The sequence below is a fragment of the Lotus japonicus genome, chromosome 2, assembly GCF_012489685.1.
Source record: "Lotus japonicus ecotype B-129 chromosome 2, LjGifu_v1.2".
NCBI classification, from domain to species: domain Eukaryota; kingdom Viridiplantae; phylum Streptophyta; class Magnoliopsida; order Fabales; family Fabaceae; genus Lotus; species Lotus japonicus.
The window spans coordinates 83000889-83015440 of NC_080042.1; the positions used below are offsets into that span (position 1 = coordinate 83000889).

Below are 14552 nucleotides of genomic sequence, written 5' to 3' on the forward strand. Positions count from 1 at the left end.
ATTGTTAAAATATATTTACTAAAAAGATACAAAACATAATATTACATGAAATTTAAATTGTAAATAACAAAAGTCACCCGTGCAGGGCACGGGTAATCCCGCTAGTATATTTAGAAATAGGTGTTCCTTAACCTTAGATAGGTCTAAAAATATGGAAATTCTATTCAAAGAAATGGCTTAAGGATGACATGTGACATATGGTCCTTGTTTGTATTACAACGTAACTCGAGCTGTGTTTTTTGACTGAAATTTGCCCACTTCAACTTTTTGTAAAGTGCATATATCCATATTCCATAGTGAAGTAGGTATTCAACTGTAGTCAAATTTATATCATCATACACAGAAAAAGCATTCTCATATAGTCATATGAGTGTTGACTACAGTTTCACTTTTGTAAATTGTAATTATCATCTACATTTGCACTTTTGTAATTAGGTTGCATTAGCACCCAAGTTACTTACGTGTTGTTTCATTAACTTGAAAAAGATTCATCATTTTAGGTAACCCCACCGTGGGACTCTTCATATATTATAATACAGTAAAGATTGGGACATGAGCATTTTTCTTTTGGCAAAGAAAAATGATATCATTGATGACACAACTTGAGATCAAACGTTCTCAAGAGTGAAAGCAGCAGTAAATCACTAGATATTGTTCAAGGACCAAATTACATTGTTGCTATTACTACCCATTTTTGCTAATTTATCAGCTAACTTGTTGTTCTCTCTCAAAGAATGATATACCCTGATACATTTGAGTTCCTTATTCCACAAGATGTGAAGCTGTTGGAATGTATTAATCCATTTCTACGGTCCCCTATTCTTTATTATTTGTCCGGCCTAGCTACCATAAGAGTAGAATTACTCTCTAAGTCTCTATATAAACCTTCTTCAAATCAAATTCCTGGCAGAACTTAAGCGTGTTTAGAATTTTTTTATGTTAGCGCCCATTTTAACCGTGACAAACTTTTGCGACGGTTATATATCACAACTAATAAGTATGTCCGGAGGGTGACATAATCGCGTGGGTCACATATTCAAGAAAAAATTAGAAAAAAAAAAGATTTAACCAAACCTGGATATTACTAATGTTTTTTTTGAAAGTCTGGATTTTACTAATGTTGGTTTGTGTGTGAATTGCATAAAGGTAAAGCAACAACAATGCTAGAAATAATCATGGTGGATCATGTTAAAAATTGATTTATCTATAAACTATATTTTTACTCCTAATATTAACCAGGCTCTTTATGTGAAAAAATTAATTTGCATAAAAATCATGATGTGTTTGTACTTCTTTCCTCAAGATATCAATTTATTGGAATGTAGTAATCAATTCCCATGAGCGCCTATTTTTGTTATTTGTCCACCCTACCACAAGAGTAGAAATACTCCCTATATAAACCTTTTGCGATAAACTTTTGCGGCGGTTAAAACCATCGCTAATAAGTATGTGTGAAGACTGAAGAGTATATATCTACCACAAATGGTATGTATACATATATATATATATAAGCACTCATGATATAAACATCTTAGCTAATGTCCCTAAAATTTCATTTAAAAATTCAACACATGCTAAAATGTTTTTTTCCAACAGGTTTCCTTTCACTGTCAAAACGGGCCTCTCTTGTTGGGCCTATTTTTTCCTTTCATTGTCATGTCATCGACCAATAAGTTTCATTTCGTTTTCCATCTTTTAGTTTTAGGTATCACCGATTTGTGTCTAGCACAAAATCACCGACATTGATCACATGAATGCAAAAGGTACCTAATTAGGGATCATTACAAGTCTATTACTTGCAAAATTAAGCTTCACTCACCGTTGAGTTCAACATCATTTTGCAAATTGACAATATTATGACATGATTGGCATTGATTTTAGAAAACATAAGATTATTCCTCACTTGAAATAGCATGAATTAGAAATCTAGTGCTACTTTGCAAGGTGTTCAATAAAGCAGTCTTTTCCTCCTAATTAATAATAGGGAGATACTAGATGGTGCATTATAGTGTATTTAGATGGGTGGTCACACACTCCAAATCAAAACCAAACATGCTAGTAGTAGTCATTATTGAGGTAGTGGTTAAGGCAAGAGGAGTGTGGAGGATTGTCTTTTTTTTAAGGGGTGTGTTAGCACACGTATCAAACAAAAAATGAATAGAACTTTTTTTTATGAATTAAGATGAAAGTCTGTTCACATTGCATTCAACTGATATCTGAACACACTCAATCGGTTAAGATTTCTTGATTATATGATGGGTCATCAGTAATGTCAAATGTGAGCTTTGTGAAAGATAGAAAGATTGGAATAGAGCAGGGGGTGTTTCAATTTTGGTAAATGGAAGCACCACTAACAAAATTCAAATGCAAGGGCCCTGCTGAACAAGGGTATCCTTGAGCACCTTTCTTATTTCTCACAGCAGAGCAAGGAGTTCTAAGTGTTTTACTTAAACAATTGTTTTTGAAGAAATTTGATGGTTTCATAAGGAGACCTAATTCTAAAAACTAGTCTCATCTGTGTATGGCAGCATCATAATCTTTCAATTGCAAAATCAGTGACATCCCTTTCAAACATTTGTTTTTATTTTATTGACTCTGAGATCTAGGTTATCTTCATTGAAACACATGTTTTGTCATTTTGCTGTAGGATAATTTTATTAAACTCTACTTTATCTACCTTACCATTGTATTTCTTGTCTTTTTTAAAGATGCCTTCAAAAGTGATAAAAATCATAACTTATTCTATTCAAAAATCTATTTTGTGGGTCAGGATTTGAAGGGAAAGAAAAAAATGTTTAACTCACAGAGAGGATATGTGTAGGAGCAAAAAATTGCATTGGTTACTCTAGTTTGTTCAGTAAGTGGAAGTGAAGACTGTTGACAGAGATTGTTACAAGATATTTTCACATCATTATATGATAATGTACAATGACACTATGACAGTATATCAAAACTTTTATTCATTATGTACAATACGAGCCTTTGCTCAAGCATGGATCAAATGTATCAGCATGAAATTCCCAATACGGACAAGCAATTTATGAACATGAATGTACTAACCTGATCACCTAAGATTTAAAATATCCATACCCTAGAAAGTGTTAATATTTTAAAAAAAAGGTAAACATAAGCTGAAAAAAGGAAAAAGATGGACACACTAGGAGTGACTTCAGCTGATTCTGAAGCCATATTCAATTCTAAAGAGAAACTGTTGTGAGTAGCTTCCGTGTTTCAGAATTGATTCTGACAAAAGCGGAGCTGATTCAAACATGCTACGAGTAACTACAATCCTATATCGTGGTTCTTTCCACAAGGCCAGGATTGCCAAACGTGAACTCATCCTCACTGTTGGTTTCTCCCTTACTATGATGCGTATCTTCTGCTTGTTGCTCATCATTATCAACTTTTACAAGCAAGCTCCTTGTTGATATGGAAGATAGCTCAATATCAGATTCATATTCATGATCTTGATCCTCGTAATCATAGGCAGAAGAGCGGGTTGAGTGGCCGGTAGTTTTGAACCGATGAAGTATGTGTCCAGGGGAGCTCACTGTTGAACCAGGGGTGCTTCTCTCCATGCTTGGTGCAGTGGATTTTCCTAGCTTAGCTGTTCCATGCTTCTTTTTCACAGTCATTTGCCATTTCTTCAGAGCCTTGGATGTTTGTTCATCAAATATTGAATGTTTTATATTTGTACCCATCTGCAAGTGATTACAATGATAAGGATCCATAATTTGTGAAATTATAGATCATGATCAAATAATAAATGATGATACCATGCAGAAGAGTGTGTCAAATCATACATATAACCATATTTCAGTAAATCATAACATATTAACATGTATGTAGCTAGATACCTGAGATACAAGAGCATATAATGGAAGGGTGATGTAGCTGCACAGGCATAGCATCACAAACCTGCAAATCACATGAGAATTTAGTCAGATTATTTCTTAGTGAAAGTAAGAAAGAAATAATTTTTTGGCGGTGAAATATGAAATGCATTTTTAGGCATGCCATACCATGGCAAGAAAATTACATATCAAGGCTTACCCTGTAGCCACTTTTATAATTGCAATCCTGTAATCAACACGGAAACAGTCTTCCAGCCCAGAATACTGCAAATAAAGATTTTTTTTATTATTAATCAGAAGTATAGAAAACAATTAGACACTTGTTAATATTCAAGATTAAGGTGTAATGAAGGGTCGGTACCCATGTCCACAAGACAAATGTTATCTGGAACGCATTCTGCGAGTATAAGAAAATCAATTAGTAGTCAACTAACTTCAATAAAAAAATAGAAATAAAATTCTTTCACTTAATGTTTTCAACTCTCACATGTATTTTGCTATCTTAAATTGGATACAACAAATTTAAATTTTACAAATTCAAGCTCCTGGAATACCAAGAAGAATAAGAATTTCCTGAGCAGACAGGCAAGTTTCCAAGTAATGCATGTTATTTTCTGCATTCTAGAAGTGACATTAGTGTTCACAATTATCAAGTTCTTTCTTCTTTTTTAACTGTCTCACGCTAGATATCTCTGCAGGTTTTACAGTGAGAGTGAGAGGTTCCAGTGCAAATGGATGTTGACACTTGACACACACACTTCAAGAACACTTGACACACACTTCAAGATGAAAAGTTAACGAAACTCTTCTTATGGATTGTGATGAAAGTTCAATGGCGTTGCACTCAGCTGATATCGAAATGTGTAAGCTAATGTCTGTTTGAGTGCAAAAAAATATCCAAATATAGCCTAACACTAACAAGTGAAATTCACTTTAGTTACATTCCACTACCATAGAAACCTATTATTGAGTATTAGCAATTTTCATTTGCCTCAAACTAAGACTGATCAACTGTAAATCTTTGAAATCATACATTGTCTGTCCCGTATCAAAACATTTGTCATAGATTCTGCTAGAAGGAAAGCCATTTGTTACCTGGAACAAAGCAAAATGGATAAGATGAAGAACTAACTGAGGCTGACCAAACCAAAAGTATCTGTCTGAGCTTTGCACAAGAGGCATTCCTTGAACAACAGCTTGTCTTTCTGTGATTTGAAGAGCCATCTTTGCCAATATGGCTTGAAGTTTTGTTCCAACAACCAAAATCATCTGCAACCAAGTAAATGGCTTAAAATTGTAGATCTCAACCAATTTGAGAATTCCACACACATAACAGAATGCTTACAATAACAGGAATCAAGGTTGCCCATATTGTTGTACGCCATCCTGGAAATTATATAGGATTAACCAACTATGATACTTAATTTAATTCAATATTGAACAGCAGAGATAACAAATTCCATAGGACTCCAATAAGAACATAGTTTCTAACCATTAATATTTAGGAGCAGGAGAACTACAACAGATGCCCAAAGGACAGGACTGTAAACAACATAGTGGAGCAGAGTGAGCACACATTTCAAACATATACTTGGAAAAACCATTAATAGTATGCTTGGTTCCACGGGGAAATACCCTAGAACGACATCTGGATAGAAGCTCCGAGTCTTAGCTTTTGAGTAAGCGTGTCTTGGATTCTATGCTTATCGTGAAACCAAACATGCACGAAATGATGATGCAAAGACATTGTGTTGAGGAATGTTACCTGACTCCTACAACTACCTTGAAGTCATCCTCTAATGTTCGCTTGATATACTTTTGGAAATTAAATTTAGATCCAGGAGCCAAATGGACCTATACATAATTCATGTGGATAAAAGAAGGTAAATCTACAATTGGTGTCTTCTGTGGAAAGTCTCATAATTACTGCTAGCAGAAGCTACGAAGCTACAAAGTGTAGCTTCTAGACTTACCGTGCTTTGGATTGTGTCCACAACCAATCCAAACATAGTGAGTGCAAAGAGAAGTGTTTTACTTACAGTGATGAATCCATTGCGCACAGTCTGGTAGTCAGCCTTACGCACAGACCTATAAAACTGCCTAAAGAAGCAACCCTGAAATTGAAAAACAAAAGATGTGTTACATCATCACTTTAAAATGATAATGAGGAATAGAAGTTGTGAAGAAGCAGGAATTTGATTAATGTCTATATACAAAATTTTCCACAATGTTCCAGTTTGATATTCAAACTCCCTAGTCACTACACAACTTGTGAGCTATAACTCAAATAAAACCACTAAAGTACTACCTTACTTTTTTTTAATAAACATCACATTTGATAAAGTCAAATCTCAAACTCAAGTAAGCAAAAGGAGAGGGAGAAAAAACAGAGTAGTTAGATGGGTCTTACAATATAAAATAAGATAGACATCCTTATCCAAAAACTGGTATGAGCTCTCACGAATGATGTTTCATGAGTGAGCCTGAATCTTGAAGCATCTGCAGAAACATAAATAGTAAACACCCAATTATAGGCATAAAGTTTCATGCAATATAAAGCTTGTTAGTAAAACTGAAGAACTAGCAAACTTATTTGACAGTAAGAAATTAAAACACACTCAATGTTGGAGCTCATACCATTGGCAAACTCATACCCATCAGTTAAAGTCTCTGCCTCCCAAGCCTTCCATCCACGTATCTGCAGAAAGTAAAAACCCATCAATTGTACTAACCATTTATTATCAAGAAAAGGGATGCATTTTTACTTGAATTTTCTATATTATATTTTTTTTCTAAAAATTTCCAATTTTGAATTTATTAACTTATTTCCCTTAATGGCCTAAGCAGGGTGGATGCAAACCAGCAATATGCTAGGCCTGTTTATTTTGCAAGCCAACCTGGACCAGTCCATTTATTTGCGAGCCACGTGAACTGGGTGTCCATGGATTTGGCTGTCCCGCATGCAGACCATAAAATGTTTTGGCATATATAGTCAACACATTTAGATTCTTGGAACAAATAGTCATGTTTTTTTCTTGTTCTAAAAAAACCATTTAGGAGTAAGAAGCAAAAGTCATCAAGGTGAGTACTACTCAGCTCAATATTCTTAGAATGCACAGATATGGAGAAGTATTTTAAGTTTTGAACTAGTATTCTACAAAAATGTTAAAGAAGCAAACCTTTAGTCTCCCAAGAAGCATTGTGATAGCAATGTAAAGTACATGGACAACTGCTAGAAAGAATATGAGGATGTGTAACTGGTGCAATCCATTGACAGATAACAGTGGCTCATGTCCCTATAACCATCAACCATTGGTTAAGCAGTACTCAGAAGAGATTAATACTGCATTTTGATTAACGGTGAGCACACAATCCAAAGCATGGTAACCGCATAAGCTATATATAGCAATTTCTGGCAGAAGTGATTATGAGACTCTCAACCGCACTGTTAGGTAACCAAAAAACACACGTTTTCATTGTTTTCCCTTTGACAAGTTCCATGTTTTTAAGCTCAAGAAAACAAAAGAACACAAAATAGATGTTAGAAGTAAACATGGTTTGTAGAAGCAAGTTATTAGTGACAAACAATGTCAAGTAGAGTGCTAAGTCCTAAGTATATATATCAAATACTTCAATTTGTAAGTTTAGCTGCAGTTCTCTTCTTAACTAAAGAACACAAAATAGATGTTAGAAGTAAACAATTCATGTTTCAATTATGACAAAAAAAAGAACACTTACCTCCCTGCTGCATTTGTACGAGGTCGTATCAGCAGCTAAATATCTATGTTCATAAGACAGAAGTTTCCTGAGATTTCCCTCTTCACTACTACTAGATGCTTTGCCTGTAGTCTTATAATCATATGCACATGGCAACATTTTCTTTGCAACTTTGGAAGAAATGCATATTTTGACAATGTAACTCTGCCCGAAAGTCAAAAGCAGTGAAATGAAACCTAAGATCATCAACTCTGCAAATAAATAAACATACATATAAGAAATACACAAAGTGTTACAAATAATTATTAGTTGTACTCCATCAGCACATGAATCTCAACAAGAGAGAGATAAAGCATATAAAAGAAAATTAGCTCAAAAAAGTAAAGTTATGTGTTTGTTGACTAAATTCTTACCAGCCTTGACCTTATCCAAAGCTTCCAGCAAATCCTTCTTCTGCTTTTTTCCTAACCACTAAATAAAATTACAACATGTGAGAAACATTCTACACAAGATGATAATCCCCATGAACCATCTACAAAAGCTCAATTAGTAATTACCAACCCCTCAACTTGATATTTAAATAGTGAAAAGAAAAGATACACTAATAACTTCACTTAAGTAATTATAAAATGCTCTCAGAATCTATCTTGGGAACTCAAAACAAGGGGAAAAAGGCAAAAAAGATGCATGACAACAGAAAACTCCAATTTGAAATTAAGTGTCATAATAATCTGTTAAAGGGAAAAATTTCCCGGGAAAAGAAACGGAAGAAAGAAAAAACCGCAAACATAACATAAATTCAGCATAAGAAGTTAAAGTTAACTTCATTAGGAAACGCACAAACAGAGAGTTAGTGCAAAAAAATGAAGTTTCAGAAGTTGCATACCACTCCCAATTTGTGAAGACTCTTCTCCAGGGTGATGGAAATCAAGATGAAAACAGTGCAGACAGCAGCAACAGCCCATGTTGGTGTTCGATCAAGTTCTTTGGAGCTGCTACTTCCACTTGCTGCCATGGCCAAACCCAAACCTCCAAACCATAGCCATGAAAGTGAAGATAAAACACAAGAAAACTGCATTGGTGGCTTGAAATAAGGTGAAACAAAAACAAAAAATGGGTTCTGAGAAACAGGTTGCAACAAACTTTGAAATTATGATGAAAGTAACATGTTTTTATACAACACAGACTCTGTTGGTTCTGAAAACAAGCTAGGAGGAAAGGAAAATTTAAGATGAGAAGGGAAATAGAGTGGACTTTGGAGACTGGAGAGTGAATGCTAACACGTACAGTATCAAGCTCAAAATCAAAAGGTTCCCACTTGTTGAAACATAGTTGAAGAAAATGAAAAAGGAAAAGGAAATAAAGATAATGTCTGAGAATCTATATAGTAAACAGTCATGTGATTCGTTGAACGAGGTGTTTTGATTTTGTTAAGAAAACTTTAAACTGACAGTATCATTATTAGTAGTTCATTTGGTTGATTAGGGGAGTTATTAGTCAAAATTTTATGAACTTGTACATGGTTTGGCTAGCTTTAATTATATTGCATTAATCTACACTCAATCAGTTGAAGTAGCTAAAAATAAAAGTAAAAGATATAACCATGTGAGGCAAAAAAATCTCGGTGTATCCCTACGTTGTCAGTTTTCATTCGTACAACATAGAAATGTTACGTCTGCAAACACATTTATTTAGGTCGGCTCACATTTCGATGTTACGTTTTGGTGTGGTGGGACATGTTCACAAACAGACGATGTCCTTGTTCACCTCCTGTCGTTTTCTTTCCATGACTTTAATTAATTTCTATAGATCCAAACAATCTGGAAACATAAACTCATTTTCTACTCATCTGATTTCATACGTTTTGGATAATGGAGACATTTAACATAGGATAACATGGTGGAGTATAAGTTCCATCAGAGAACAAGCTAAGTCGTCAACTCGTCATGCATGTGTGCAGTGCATGGTGGTCTATATCCACACGAATGAAATACTATGTTAAGATAATAATACATATATGCTTAAAAAAAAAGGGTTAAATGTCATATTAGTCCCTGTGTTTGTAAAAGTGTTTGATTTTGGTCCCTTAGTCAAAAAATGACGATTAGTGGCCGGTGGTGCACTGGTGGCTGGTGTGTGTGTGCTTGGCCTAGGGTAGCAGAGAAAGTCAGAGAGAGGGTGAGGGGTTGAGCAGTGAGTGTGTGAGAGAGAGAGGGTCTGGGTGCAAATTAAAATTTTCAGGGGGTTCAAAAAATAATTTATACAAGGGGGTAAGTGGAATATTTTTTTTTTCAGGGGGTTCATCTGAACCCCCTCAGTCTAATGTGGGTCCGCCCCTGCTAATATGACCCTTAACCCAAAAAAAAAAAGATAATAATACATATAACCACTTAAACAGGTAAATTATATTTATAATTTATTTTATGTTAAGTGTCAAATTAATCCATAGTTTTGTAAGTAAATTTAATTTTAGTCTTTGAGCAGAAAAATGACGGTATTATAAAAATTACCATATTAAATATCATTCATCCATTTTATTTTTGCTGTTGTTATGAAAAAAGGTGTATTGGACTGAAAGGGGCCAAGCCCATGAAGCAAGCCCAAGTTAATTTGGATGCATAGCAACGGTCGTGAATAACGAGAGAGAGCGGTTCGATAATCTCGAAGAAGCGCAAAACGTGAACAAAAAGTCGAAACCCGTTTTTTTCGTATTCTACAAGAAAATCATCAAAACTTGACAGATTTGATTTTGATCTTCTCACAACGACAGACATGGCTACTCTCTCAACCTCCATCGTCACACCGAAGCTTCCAGAGACTCGTTTTCTATCAGGTAACCATTTCCAAAAGTAGCAGTGAAAACTGTTCTCTCTTCTTTTTCCCCCTTTCAATTTCACCACAATTTGTTGTTTCCTTCATCGATCGCATTGTACAGCTAGGTTTTGAATATTGATTGGTGGAAAATAATTAATGATGATTACATTTTTGGTTAAATTCATGGGAATGAAATATGTTGATTGATCCTTGCTGCTTGTGAATGTTAACTTCAGAGCTTAACATGTTGATTTAACCTCCTTCGATTTGTAGTGATTTTCTAGGAAATCTGATATTTGATTTGTTTAATGTCAGGTTCATTATTGAAGCCTGCGGATAAATGCTTCTTGAAAATCAGCTCCATTGAACATTTTCCAGGTTCCTCTGTTAGGGCTAAAGCAACACGTAACCGGCCACTTATAGTTCGAGCTGGGTAGGAGTGTTTCATTTGTTTTTTTTTTTTACACATTATTTAGTGTAGAAACCTAAAATATGGTGTGATAACAACAAATTTTAACCTCTCAGCTGTTCTTGGTCTTGTTCTGATTTTTTATCCTAGTTCAATTTTGCGTTGTGGTTGTTGATTTGTATCTTATGTTTGAATTATTTGCTTGTCTAAGTTCTTGGTGCAAGCATAATATGTTTTTAGCAGGTTGTTTTACCTTTTGGGATCATGTCAACTTTTTAATGTTTGTAATCTCTCTCTGGTTAGTACAGTGGGGACGGTGGAAGACCAAGTGGTGGAAGTATCTTTGTTGGCGGCTTTGTTTTGGGAGGCCTAATTGTTGGAGCGTTGGGGTGTGTATATGCTCCACAGGTATTTCTGTAGATCCTGCATTTCCATTTTTAACTTTGTCTGTCTGGAAGGGCAGAAGGGCTCCTTTTTCTTGTTTCTGTCCCATTTGGCGGAATATTGGAAAAAACACACTTCAGTTCTCTCTGCTTAAAGTTTAGTTTTGCTCAAATCAGAAATGAATATAATCTTATCAGTTATCACACTACTCACGTATGACTTTTTATATTAATTTCCATCACTCTACTCCCATAAGGTTGTGATCGTTATCTACAGATGTCTCAAATTTCAATGTAATTTTGTTGAACCTAAAAGATTGCTCCAAGCAAATAAGACAATTTTATTAATACCAATTTTCGATTAAACCAGAATTAGAGCTCAACTACATAACTTCTAGGCCTAACCCTGAGAGTGGGTTTTCCTCTCTCGAACATACAACAGGGAAACTACTTAGGCAATTTTTGGTTTTATGTTGGAGTTCTATTTTTTTGCTTTTGTCATTCCAATGACATAAACCTGAACACAGGGTTGGAGTCCTGTTTTCGTTCAATGCTACTGGATTCTAAAACAAATATGCTCTTACTAAATTAGTAACTACCTTCCGTACATATAGAACTAAAAACACACATAACTGTCCCCTAGCCTAACCGCCAACAGAAACTATTGTTTTTCTTGTAACATAGACTTTAAAAGGCCTAAATTCTTCATCCTCCTTAGGCCTAGATTCTTCATCCTCCTTGGATCGTTCGGCCTGTCAGGTTTCTTCATTTGCTATCGACACATTTGCATTGTGCTTAACTCTATTTATGTTGCTCTATTTGGTATTATAAGAAACATTTCTATTTCATTATTTGCATAGCATTTTACCTTCTCTCTCTATGGTTGAATCATCATATATATATATATATATATATATATATATATATATTGTTTTTCAACAATTGCTTTGTCGGGGTTTGTTTTCACAGTTTAATCTAGCTGTTTCAAATGCCACCTTTTTTTTCTGCAACTACTTCTTTTAGGAACTGCAGGTTTTTGTAGATAGAGTTGAAAATATATATTGTTTTAGCCTTTTTGAACCACTTTTTATATTGTTTTAACTTGAAAGATAGGGTTGAAAATATATTATCTTTGACTTCATTGTTGTTAATCCAGATAAGCAAGGTACTAGCTGGAGCTGGAGCTGACAGTAAAGATTTAATGAGGAAACTTCCAAAGTTTATGTTTGATGAAGAGAAAGCTCTTGAGGTCAGAAAGCATACCTGCAGTAATCATTTATTTGAAACATGCTCATTGAGAGTGTCTGCATTTGTGTGAAAGAGGGATAATTTGAGTCAATATTTAGTATCTGAAATTTCACTTTATCCCCTCCCCCTTCATCTTAAAAAGAATTACATTTAGTGTTCAGTTCAGCCCCATCAACAGTTAAAGTCAATTACCTAATAAACAAGAATTCAGCTGTTCTTTACCATGATTTATAGCGTTAGGATCCAGAAAATTTAGGTGGTGTGGCAGGATGAGTCATGCACAATGCTGACACATACGTAAATATTTGTACAATATTCACATTTACTGATAAAATACTGTTTATTAAGCTTACTACTATGATATTAAGAGATATTAACCTCTATGAGAGTTATATTAGACGGGTAGTGGGGATAAATCTTTATAAATTAGTAATTACATAAGGTAAATAAATTATCGATACCAATTTTGCAAAAATAGTTTGGGAGAGTGGGGGCATATGCCCACAACGTAGGTCTGCCCCTGTATACTGGTTGTGGTCCTGTGGAATGTGGACAACTTTTAAGGAAGAAATGTGATTCGGACTCTTAGCCCCGCTAATACTGGTGAAGGTGTACATCTTTCTCAGGGAAGAAAAGAGTGATGGTGATATATGCCATATTATTGATTATGACTTAAACAAGAAAAGTTTCCTTTATGCATTTATTAATGAAGGGGAACATGTCACTGAGTTGTGCATGATATGTTAACTCTTTTCCAGTAGCATGGGGGATGTATTCCTTTATGTAACATGGCTTTGAGGGCAACATTTGTTTTACGAATTTCGGACTTTTGATATTTTCACTTACCCTTTGATTAAACTTTATTTTTCAGCTCATATAAACTTGTCAATGTCATTTTGTTCTAGGCTACTACTATATTGAAATTCTTTTTTTTCTTGTGATGTGAACAGAGGACCCGCAAGGTGCTAACTGATAAAATAGCACAGTTGAACTCCGCCATAGATGGTGTCTCTGCACAGTTGCGGGCGGATGAAGAGCCTAGTGAATCACTGAGCTCAGAGGAAATTGTGGCTACCTTACAGTAAATCATTTGAGGACATTCAAGAACAAATTGTCACTTTTTCTTGTTGGTCAAGAAATATGAGTATGAAGTTTTATTAGTATGAAATTTGGTTATCAGAATTAACTACTTCTTTATATAACTTTTAATTGTTGAAGGATTCTTTTTCCTTGGTTTTGGGAAAATGTCAGCACCACTCAAACTGGCATGAATCCTGATTCCTGATTCATGGTTGAAATTGAGATTGAATTCCTCCAATACAAAACGTAGGCCTCCACTTAAAGTTCATGTCCACAAATTGCTTTTGCATCATTGGATTTGATCATATGTATTCATCACAAGTTGGCTGCAAGTTTGGTTCCAGAAAACCTAGGACATGACAGTCTTTTGTCTTTATAGTGGATGAATAAAAGATTGAAAGCCCCACCTTTTGGAGTTTACCTTGATGGAAAAATAGTAAAACTTGTAAAAATGTTATTTTTAAAAATTATTTTACATTTATCCACAAATTCATATCAAACAAGATATCAGCACAAAAAAAAAGAGGTTTCGATATTTCCCTTTTTCCCTTCAAGTAAAAACTTTCATATCAGACTAACCCAACTCTCTCGATTAATTCTGTATTTTTCCCTTAAAAGAGAAAATGAAGTTTTACAATCTGGCTTGATATTTTAATGTATGACAAAGAATCGACAAGAAACAAATTTTGCTACGATTTTAAATGCAATCGCAATCCAAGTCAATAATTGTTTGGAGCGAGAAAAACAACCAATAAGCAACACAACTCTCCCACATATTTTGTGGGGCAACAACATATGTTAATGGCGGCACAATTATCTGTCATGATTGTATTCAATCCAAATCTGACCAAAACAGTTTTAGTCTTAGATGAATAAGGATGCTCTAACACGATGCTCTATTTCCTTATTTATCTGAGTAAAATTTGAGACACGTTTCATGATTTTATTCCATTACCACAATCCTCTAGCATGAAAATTAACTTAAGAACACTGATACATAAAAATAGTAGCGAACATCATACAACAACAATCTATAGTGGTGTAATG

At 34.6% G+C, this 14552-nt stretch overlaps 2 protein-coding genes across 2 annotated transcripts; one reads left to right on the forward strand and one right to left on the reverse strand.

Annotated features, from left to right (window-relative positions):
- Positions 1-2887: 2887 nt before the first annotated feature.
- LOC130740342 (MLO-like protein 7) lies at positions 2888-9121 on the reverse strand. The gene is made up of 15 exons (XM_057592914.1): positions 8458-9121; positions 7985-8042; positions 7593-7822; positions 7034-7150; positions 6492-6552; positions 6265-6353; positions 5894-5968; positions 5620-5708; positions 5347-5396; positions 5200-5240; positions 4950-5123; positions 4216-4251; positions 4054-4118; positions 3858-3918; positions 2888-3701 (listed from the first exon to the last, which is right to left on the reverse strand). The coding sequence occupies exons 1-15, from the start codon at positions 8647-8649 to the stop codon at positions 3291-3293; spliced, it is 1749 nt and encodes a 582-aa protein (XP_057448897.1). The 5' UTR covers positions 8650-9121; the 3' UTR covers positions 2888-3290.
- A 1098-nt stretch (positions 9122-10219) lies between these two features.
- Positions 10220-13750, forward strand: LOC130740343 (uncharacterized). The gene is made up of 5 exons (XM_057592915.1): positions 10220-10404; positions 10701-10818; positions 11103-11202; positions 12334-12426; positions 13376-13750. The coding sequence occupies exons 1-5, from the start codon at positions 10344-10346 to the stop codon at positions 13508-13510; spliced, it is 507 nt and encodes a 168-aa protein (XP_057448898.1). The 5' UTR covers positions 10220-10343; the 3' UTR covers positions 13511-13750.
- The last annotated feature ends 802 nt before the right edge of the window (positions 13751-14552 follow it).

Coding starts and splice junctions, on each gene's coding strand:
- LOC130740342 (XM_057592914.1), bottom strand. CDS start 8,649: ATGCAGTTTTCTTGTGTTTTATCTTCACTTTCATGGCTATGGTTTGGA. Junction 7,823..7,984: donor TTTGGATAAGGTCAAGGCTG/GTAAGAATTTAG, acceptor ATTTATTTGCAG/AGTTGATGATCTTAGGTTTC. Junction 3,919..4,053: donor ATTATAAAAGTGGCTACAGG/GTAAGCCTTGAT, acceptor TGTGATTTGCAG/GTTTGTGATGCTATGCCTGT.
- LOC130740343 (XM_057592915.1), top strand. CDS start 10,344: ATGGCTACTCTCTCAACCTCCATCGTCACACCGAAGCTTCCAGAGACT. Junction 10,819..11,102: donor CCACTTATAGTTCGAGCTGG/GTAGGAGTGTTT, acceptor TGGTTAGTACAG/TGGGGACGGTGGAAGACCAA. Junction 12,427..13,375: donor ATGAAGAGAAAGCTCTTGAG/GTCAGAAAGCAT, acceptor TGATGTGAACAG/AGGACCCGCAAGGTGCTAAC.